The sequence below is a fragment of the Terrapene carolina genome, unplaced genomic scaffold (assembly GCF_002925995.2).
Source record: "Terrapene carolina triunguis isolate 2854851 unplaced genomic scaffold, T_m_triunguis-2.0 Scaffold62, whole genome shotgun sequence".
Lineage (NCBI taxonomy): Eukaryota > Metazoa > Chordata > Testudines > Emydidae > Terrapene > Terrapene triunguis.
Genome location: NW_020664413.1, coordinates 5,072,300 through 5,082,727, shown reverse-complemented (window position 1 = coordinate 5,082,727; position 10,428 = coordinate 5,072,300). Strand labels below are relative to the sequence as shown.

General features: G+C 41.2%; 1 protein-coding gene across 1 annotated transcript in view; it reads left to right on the top strand.

The window, feature by feature from the left end:
- The window catches only part of CNTNAP5 (contactin associated protein like 5), a 408,220-nt gene that overhangs the window by 319,419 nt on the left and 78,373 nt on the right, over nt 1–10,428 (top strand). Inside the window, exon 15 of the mRNA XM_029910538.1 lies at nt 6,376–6,532. Coding sequence (XP_029766398.1) covers nt 6,376–6,532 — 157 coding nt within the window. The remainder of the gene's footprint in view (nt 1–6,375; nt 6,533–10,428) is intronic.

Genomic DNA, 10,428 nt, shown 5'->3' with positions numbered 1-10,428 from the left:
TCCAACCCTGATATTCTATGATTCTATGTAAATAGCAGGAAAGCCAAGAGCAAACCAGCGCTGATGGAGACAGTTGCTAGGTTCAGCTACAAATATTATCCTCATTGCTGATCTTGTTCTTCCACTTAATATGTATCAGCTGATGAAAATGACAATCAAAAACATCAGTCTACCACTTTCAGCCTTCTTCGGCACCCAGGTTTCACTGAGCTACAACAGAGTTGGGATTACCATGGTCTTTTAGTGTCAATATCTGTCTGTTTCAGTGCTTCCCATTCTATGTTACATTTGGGGTGTCAAGTGAGCCATTTGTAGATATCGATATTGTGTGTTAAAATGGTTAGTACAAACGTATGTTTTAAATGGTTCTCTCTGTATTCTAGCTCAGAATTGCCTTTGATTGCTTCCTCCAATTCTGAGATCATTTTTTTTCCAATTTGCAGTGTCTCTTTTCATATGTGGATCTTTCTATTTAAGTAAGAGAAAATAGCAGATTTAAGATATTCTGCCTGTTTGGGGTCATTGTGTTGTATGAAAAAATAAAACCATTATATTGAATTCAGTTAGTTGCCTCTTTACCATGGTTTGATTCTTTGTAAGAAAATGATGAACATGAAAATGCCTGAACAAAATTATTTCAGTGTAACATGATCCCAATATTTCAACAGACAGCTAACAATACATTAACTTTCCATGTCTGTGGAAAAGACCTTTAATTGACTTGTTCCTATTGACTCAGAAATCCTAGAAGCCTGCCTGTGTTAGTGATGTATGATCACTGAAGTCAGAAAATAGGTTTGAACAGCATAGGAGCTTAATGTGGGATCCAATGTATCTTATTACATTTCCATCATTAGATTCTGCTTTAATAGCAACAAAAGGCTCCCTGGGAAATGATGCAAACAGATCTTGACAAATACTCTAAAATCAAATATTGTTATAGGTATAGGGCTCCAGTTTAACTCGAGAAATACAACCCTAAATGCTAATGGTAAGGTTCTGCTCTCAGCTCCAGTACTCCACAGAGTCACCCTGGATTTATTTCCGTGTAATAATTTCATCCTAAAGCCTTATGAAACACCACTGTTTGAAATGTAGCCCTCTGAATGACTACATGCAGTAAGTGTATTTACAAGAGAAATGTTTGTATCATTTAAAATCACAGAAAGGCCTAAAAACTCAATGGGCCTGAAAAAAACATTCCGCTAGTACAACTCACGAAAGGCAATTGAGTGAGCAAACATCAGTTTGTGCGCCCATTTGGTTTCTGTGCACTCACAAATTGGACAGCCAAATGTTAGGAACTCTCTCACTGAAAAGGCCTGAACATTCACCCCAAGCCCCATAAAAATTGGTTTTAAAAATATCTCACATGCATATGTGGCTACATATTGGTCCTTAGGCCAAGTATTGAGTAAACTGAGGAGAGCCGAGAACTACAGGGTTTTAAGAGAACAAAAACTTTCCCATAAACTGACTGCAGGGCATGGGACATTACATTCCATAAGTGCCCCCTACATGTGGATTTTGGGTAACAGTTAATTGACCTTCTTTCTATGCCTCCAACCTCCTGCCATTTATGTTTAGAGAGAACTACCATGAAGCACTTCTCCATTGCTGGAGTGCCCCTACTGGCCTCTTGGGATATGTCTACACTGCAATTAAAAATCCACAGCTGGCCTTAGCAGCTGACTCAGACAGGGCCGGCTCCAGGCACCAGCGAAGGAAGCAGGTGCTTGGGGCGGCCACTGGAAAGGGGCGGCACGTCCTGGTCTTCAGTGGTAATTTGGCGATGGGTCCCTCAGTCCATCTCTTCCTCTGAGTGAAGGACCCGCCGCTGAATTGCCGCCGAAGAATGAAGCGATTGAGCTCCCGCCGAAGTGCCGCCGGTCGGCTTTTCTTTTCTTTTTCTTTTCTTTTTTTTTCGCCGCTTGGGGCGGCAAAAAAGCTGGAGCCAGCCCTGTACTCAGGCTCGCAAGGCTCAGGGGGAGGGTCCCAGCCTGAGCACGAACATCTACACCAAAGTGAAACAACTCCTTAACCCAAGTCACTGGCACGGGCCAGCCATGGATGTCTAATTGCAGTGTAAACATACGTTTGGTGGCCTGCACCCTCCAGACTGCTAGACAATGGGATCTTTTCTATATAGGCTTGCGGTAAAATAGATTTGATATGGAGAACGCAGTAGACAACCCTTGAGTGATCTTCTTAAGCAGCACAGGCCAGGTGCTACCAGGTGCGGCGCACCTGCCGCAGGGTAGATGTGCAGTGTGAGTGAATCATGTTCAGTGCCTGGCAGGAAGAAACAGGCCTGAGCCCCACATTACTGAATTCCACTATTGTGCAAGTTTTTGTCTGTTGCATTTGTGCATAGGTTGGGTGTGTCTGAACCCATAACAAGCGAGCATTTGGCTTATTATAAAACAGCCTCTAAAATCAATTCCTTTATTCAGTGCCACCCGTTGATTTAAATTCATTTTTGGCGTTCAAGTACACAATGCTTTGCCTTGTAAGAATGTTTGCTGGTGAGGGTAAAAATAGTAGCGTAAATCAGAGAGCTGTTTGTTGAGGCTCCTGCACAGTAAAAACACACAATATTATTGTTACTGCCAGTGCTTCGCTGGGAATGCAATATCTTCGTCTTCTAGAGGATTTGTTTAACCACACAAAAAGGGGGCTTACGCAGCTTGTGAAAAAATATCTTGGAGGAAATTAAATCTCCAACTCTTCTATCTGTGTTTTGGGTTGTTGTATTTAACATTTATTGCCTTTCTCCAGTTGCTCTGTTTCCCCTTCAGAGCACTAGCATTGCCTATAACAAAAACCCTAATGGTCCATTATGAGTTAATTTTTCGTCTGTTATGACTAGAGGAAAAATGTATTGAATGGAATGCATTTATTTGTACAATAGGCTTTTGTCCTCTATTTTGGACAAAATAAATAACTGAAGCATTGAATGACAATACGTTACAATGAGTGGTTGTTTATTCAGGGAAATTTAAAATGGTTTTCCAACTCAGTAAGGTCCTCATTGGCCTGTGGGACCAAAATCATCCCTGGGATAGCACCATTGACCTCAGAGGCTTTTACAGTAGAGAGGGATTTAGTTCATTTGGGGGAAGGTTTTGTTATTATACAATGAATAGTGAAGAAGTGAAGACTATGTAACAAATGACAATCTATTGCTATTGACATTCAAGAATGAAGCTTGACAGCTGCTGGCCAAATTCTGATCTCAGTTGCACTATTTACTCCAGATCTACACCACTGTAACTACATAAGCTCTGAATAAGGGTACTGTGGAATGGCATGAAACTGATGTAACCAAGATCAGAGACATCTCATTATCATTACTAATTATTTGTATTCCTGGAGTGTCTAGGACCCTGATTCAGTAAATCACTTAAATGGAGTTTAAGCACGTGTTTAAGTACTTTGCTGAGATGATTACACACATGTTTAAAATTAAGCACAAGCTAAAGCGTTCTGCTGAATCAGGGCCTAGAATTGAATGGGTCTAATTTTCCCTGGTATTGCAATTGATTTCCGTGGGACTACTCAGTAAGATGCTACTGATCTTGAGAAAGGGTGACAGAATTGGGCATTATAAAGAGAAACCTAGAAAAGATATATTAGATCATATAGTCCATTCCCCTGCCAATGCAAGACTATTCCATACAGTAAATGCTTTAGTTAGTCTAGTTTTAAATTATTCAAGCTATGGTGCTGCTAACACTTTGAGAGTCTATATCATAATTTTGTTGGTTGGTTGGTTTAGTTCAATAAAATACATATAGTAGAACATGAAGAAAACATAATAAAAATATTCATTCTTACTATCCATGGATGGCTCTTTATCAGTATGTTATGCTTCAGTTTAATGACCCTGGCAAGCAAGCAATAAAACTCAGATTGATTTTGATTAATGCACACTATTATTTGCTGTTAGCTCAGAGGTTTTAGTTCAGGGGTAGACAACCTATGGCATGTGTGCCGAAGGCGGCACGCGAGCTGATTTTCAGTGGCACTCACACTGCCCAGGTCCTGGCCACCAGTCCGGGGGGCTCTGCATTTTAATTTAATTTTAAATGAAGCTTCTTAAACATTTTAAAAACCTTATTTAATTTACATACAACAATAGGTTAGTTATGTATCATAGACTTATAGAAAGAGGCCTTCTAAAAACGTTAAAATGTCTTACTGGCACACAAAACCTTAAATTCGAGTGAATAAATGAAGACTCAGCACACCACTTATGAAAGGTTGCCGACCCCTGTTTTAGTTTATTTAAATATATTTTTTTCCAGACTGAGCAATTTTTTTTTTAATTAGATGAAGTATTTCTATATAATGTCTGTTTCAGTTGCCAGTCAAATTATCCTTTTACTCGGCAAGCATTCTTATTCCAAAGTTTATCAAGTAATTGCCCAGTACAGTGATCGTGGACCTGTTTCCCCTATCATAACGATCACTTTTGTAACATAGTTTAGTTATTCTCTAGATTCTTGCTGAAAAGCAACAACAACAAAAATCCAAGATACAAAATGAAGCATGTTGGTAATAATACATGGTAAGACCTAAATTGTGTCAACACATTTTAGTAGGATGCATCCATAAACGATCTTGCACTTTCTTTTCTATAATGAGCACCAGTGGGCATTGGTCAAAGTCCACGGTCCTAATTGCTGGTGTCATGAGAACAGTGTTGTTTTGTTCGTTTTATATTTTTCTCCAAGTATTTACATTACACTATTCTCAGGTTAAAGAGAAAAGAAGTAGGAGTTCAACTGTGCTAAATTCATCTTAAACTCAACTTAACTAGGTCCTAACGCTCATTATTAACCTTGATCATATTTCACATTCTTGAGTTTCCTGCCTTGCATAATTAGGAACAGTCCTTGCTAATATTTTCAGTGAAAGAGATGAACAGACTGATATTGTTCCATATTATTATTGCAGTTTTGTTTATTTTTCCCAAGCTTCTAAGATCAAAAGGCCTGGAGCAAAATTGATGTATCTACCTTTTTTGTAACAGATTAAATGCCTTGATTTAGGGATTACGAAGTTGATAAATTAACTGTCCGGGAAGACAAAGTTAATCTTAGGAAATTATTAATCCATTGATTTCAGGATGTCTGTAATATGGTTACTGCCTCTGTTGATTAATGCCTAATATTTGATGTACTGTATAACGTATTATGCATTTAAAATGTAAATAATCTTGGTTATATTTAGAGCATACAGAGTTTAGAGCTCCCGTGGGTAAAAGACAATCACATAGGGTGAAATTCACTTCAGCATGGAAGATCTTTTGCAGTGTTCCATGGGGCCTTGTATGGTGAATTCCCCTCCCCCCCGAGCATATATAATAAAAAGCCTGGTCCTGCTCCCATTTTACAGTCAATGGGAATTTTGCTGTTACCGTGAATGTCAGTTGAGTCCAATTCTTGGAGACTTGCAAACCAGGAGGCCCCTTGAGTAACAGTAATGATATTATTTATGATTCATAGAGAAAAATGGCAGCCTAAAAAGAGGATTTGCCATATACTGGATAAGATAATTGATATTGGTGGTAGTGAATACCTAGTGCTTCAATACAGTTTTATAATCCTGTATAGGGTGGGGAAATCATTTCCTGTCTCCTCCAGTGAATAGATGAAACTCTGATGCCATGAACTATATTACCCTATCACAGTGGTGGATCCAAAAGCAAGAGAAGCACTTGTAGGGGTTATTTGCAACTGGAACATCCCCAACTTCTGAGATATAATTGGAAGGAGAACACAAGCTAGCTAGCTAGGTAGCCCCTCCGTCTTTCTCTCCAAGCTATAAGCATGATCTGAAAATGTCCATTTCCTCTCTCTCTGCTCAGTACCCACTAGAACAGACTGAAAAGGAACACAGGAAACTAAAAGGCACAGGTGTAGCCCATATGATTATTGCTATCTTACCAAGTGCTCCACCGGATGAAATAGAGTCACACCTACTTGTCTAGCAGTTGGCTCTTGTGATTTTTGCATCTATGGGTATGTCCACACCATAAAAGTTGTGCATGGTTTAGCTTACTCGAGCTAGTTTAAACCAGTTAGTGTGGGTAACGATAACAGAGAAGACAGTGTGTGGATAGTACAAGTTTGGCATGAACCCTGAGTACATCCTTGGGTTGCTAGCTTGTGCTATGCTGTCTTCACTGCTGTTGTTTCCTACACTAGCCAGATTTAAGCTAGCTCCAATAAGATAGTCGTTGCACAGTTTTTGCTGTGTAGACACGCTCTTAGTGTACTGTATATGGTGCTCAGCTTCACTTTAACACATTTACTTCCAGTGCAATGTGCTCATCACAGGTCTGTCATCTTTTCCCCTCCTCTCACCCAGATGGAATGCCGTATGTTTGGTGGGTTGGCCGTGCCAATGAAAAGCATCCTTACTGGGGAGGATCTCTTCCTGGGGTTCAGCAATGTGCCTGTGGACTGGAAGAAAGTTGTCTGGATATGAGATATTTCTGCAACTGTGATGCCGATAAAGAAGAATGGTAATTATGCTAAGAAATGTGATATATCGTATGTGTGGAGAGATGCGGGTGGGATAGTACGGGATGATGAGGGAGCTGAATCCAGTGCTAATTTATACCAGGTATAACCTGATTTGTTTCAGTGCAAGTAAATGGGGAGTGAGTCAGCACAGAATTTGTTCTTATTTAAAGCACTGTTTTTGATTCAAACAAAGACAAGCCTTCTACCGGACACAGTCTTCCTGTGTGAATAGCATGTTGGGCAAAATTCTGCCTTCAGTTACACCTGGGAAGCTGTGTTGCAGTCTGTGGGCTAAATCATGATGTTTTTACTTGGTCAAAATTTCCATTGACTTCAGTTAGAGGATTGCCTGAATAAAGACGTCAGGAGTTTAGACTCAGTGCCACTGAGGGGAGAGTTTGGGCCTCAGACAATAAATTTTAGGTGAAGGTAGGAGCAGAGGAAGTATATCCTACCAGAAGGGTTTGTAAGCCAATAATTAAAATTTCTATATGTGCCTGGATCTTCTGTGTCTGCCTGATCCAAAGCTGAATGAAGATGGTGGAAAGACTCCCTTTGATTTCAGTGCACTTTGGATTAGGTCTTATAGGAGGGCGTATACCTATAAGTGTATATTCAAAACCCTATGTAAACTTGAGTCTTTGATTTACTGAATGTCTGTCCTCTGAATGTTCCCTGAAGCTGGAAAAAAATGTGAATGTAAACTCTTCCTTTTACTCTCTGTTTACTTTAAAGACTCTTAGCTGCTGACAGAGTCAGTCTGGGTATTTTCAAATTAATTTCCTATTTGTTCTATAGAGGATTAGAAATGACAGACATGGTTGTTGAAAGTACAAGGACGTTTATCTGAAACACAATAAAAAATGTACATGAAACCAAAAAAGAGGGATAATCCACAGATGTGAGTTGTTCTGCTTTATTTTTAGAAAAATATTTATCACACTTAATAGATCATCAACAAAAGTTGGAGAGAAAATACACACCATATATCATAATATGTCATTATATTTTAAATAGTATCTAAATTTCCTCTAGGAAACCCTCATTTTGGAGAAATAAAGGGACACAATAAAACAATGCACGGAGCTAGCAATATAAAGATACACACCCAGCTATTCAAACGTAACCAGTTGTTTCGAGTACCTCACTTTTTGGGTGCCCAACTTGCAGCACTTAAAAGGGGCCTGATTTTCAGAAAGAGTGGTACACCCACGCTTTGAAAATCTGGACCCCTAGATGTCTCAGATTGAGCACCACAAAGTCCTTAGTCGGTTTTGAAAATCTCGGTCCTAGTAAGTTTTCAGTTAGAGGTCATTAGTAAAATAAAATGAATATCCTGTCTTCTCGTTCCAAATATTAGTGTCACAAAAATGTACACTATTACATAAGGCTATAATTATTAATATAACAGAGTTAATAACAAGACTAAGCTGAGCGAAGGAGGGATGATGGTATAAAAAGTCACTTGCTAGGTGAACTCAACAGCCGCGAACAGAGGAGTATCAGAGGGAGTAGCTGCTGACTTTGTGCTTGGAGGTAGTGAGACTTAGTGAGGGGTGAGTCTAGTCTGTCTGTGGGTTGTTTGGTTGAGTGTTTGGTTTTTTCCTGTTTGTTCTCTCTGTACAGATTACATAGCTTGGCTATGGGCCCCAGTAAGCAGGGTGCTTTGCTAAAGGTCACCCGGCTCTAGTCCTTGGGGCTTTGATTAACGCAGATGTTTGAAGTCTCTGAGTGGTCAATCGCTCCCTAGTGGTGAGGGGCAGAAGGGAGCTGAGCTGAACAGGGAAGATTTGGTAGAAAAAGTCATTTGCTAGGCAAACTCAAGAGCCGCAAACAGGGGAGCTAAGAGAGGGCGTGTGAGAGGCTTTCCTACAGCACTACATGTGATATCAAGATGGTCAGCGATGGAACAATGTTTCTTGACCTGCAGCAGATGTGCCATGTTCTCTTAGCCTGATGATGGATGGGATTCCATATTCATGACGTGCAAGTTGGTGGCTGTGCTGAAGGAAAAAAATCTTGGATTTGAGGGGCAAGTTTGAGATGCTATTGAGAATTGGAGAAGCTGAAGAGTTCCTAGAGAGCCAGACTCAGAAAACACCAGTATCCCAGGGTCAAAGAAGAATGGAGCTGGCCACCAAGGAATCAGAGAGAGAGAGAGAGAGAGAGGAGTCCTGGCAGTTCATAACCATTATAGGCTATGGTGATATTCTACATGGCTGGAGACAGATAAGCTGTGGCAGACTGTGGCCACCGGAGAGAAGAGGACAGGGAGGAGTTCCATAGTTAGTAGTTTCAAGTTGGTACCAGTTCCTCAACATGGAAACTTTGAAAGATACCTCTCTAGATCCAGCAGGTCCAAGGAAACAGAGATGTGTACAGGACACACCCGTGGATGGCAGCTCAGCCCAACCTGTAAGAAAATCAAGCTTGCTCACAAAGAGTTCTCTAACTATACAAGGAAGACAGACAATCCTTATGGGAGATTCAATACTCGGAAGAACTGAAAGAACATTCTGCAAAGGAGAGGTGGACAACAGGACAGTGTGCTGCCTTCCTGGAGCCAAGACACCCGATTTCACTCTAAGATTGGATAGGCTTCTGAAGTCAATGGGCAAGGATCCATTGGTTCATATTGGCACTAATGATTCTGTATCGTAGGATATCTCACAGATACTAAATGATGTCAGGGCACTCAGAAGCATGCTGAAGAAAAAGAATATGCAAGCAATCTTCTCTGAGATCCTTCCTGCCCCACAAGTAAAGGAAGACAGAAGGCAGAATATTGTGGAAGTGAATAACTGGCTAGGTAAGTGGTGCAGGGTGGAAGGTTTTAGTTTTGTCCACCGCCTATGGGGAGAGAGAGCAGTATAGTTTGGATTGGTCCTACTTCTACTGAAGTAGAGGCTATCTCCTCAGGGACAGGCTGGCTAGAGCAGGGTGGCCAACCTGAGCCTGAGAAGGAGACAGAATTTACCAATGTACATTGCCAAAGAGCCACAGTAATACATCAGCAGCCCCACATCAGCTCCCCCCAACACAAACAGCTCCCAGCACCTCCCACCCATCGGTAGCCCTGCCAATCAGCGCCTCCCTCTCCCTCCCCGCACCTCATGATCAGCTCTTTTGTGGCATGCAGGAAACTCTGGAAGGGAGGGGGAAGGAGCGAGGGCACTGCAGGCTCAGAGGAGGGGGCAGGAAGGGGTGGAGTAAGGGCAGGGCCTGTGGCAGAGCCAGGGGTTGAGCAGCCCCCGGCACATTGGAAAATTGGTGCCTGTAGCTCCAGCCCCGGAGTCGGTGCCTATACAAGGAGCCGCATATTAACTTCTGAAGAGCTGCATGTGGCTCCGGAGCCACAGGTTGGCCACCCCTGGGCTAGAGTAATTAGGAGGGGGTTAAACTAATAACAAAAAGGGAGGATAAAAAAAAGGGAAGATATGAGCACTGGGTTAGCACAAAATCGAGATGTTGAGAACAAAATTATTCAAGGAACCAAAGGACATGAAGAGAAGAAATTATTGAATTGCCTATATACCAATGCTAGGAGCATGGGTAACAAACAAAAGGAACTGGAATTGCTCATTTATGAGCATAAATTCAATCTAGTTGGTATTAGTGAAACCCGGTGGGATGATTTGCACTACTGGAATATTAAAATCAATGGTTATCACCTATTTAGGAAGGATTGAGCGGGCAAAAGGGGAGGAGCAGTGGCACTCTATATCAAAAATGGTATTACCTGTTTCCATGTCACTGATAACTCACAAGAAATGATCTTGAATGTTTATGGATCAATGTCCTAACAGATAAACCACAAAATGGGGTATTAGTTGGTGTCTGCTACAGACCACCAAATCACATTATGGAATAGTGGCCGAGGAGCTCGCTGTACCAT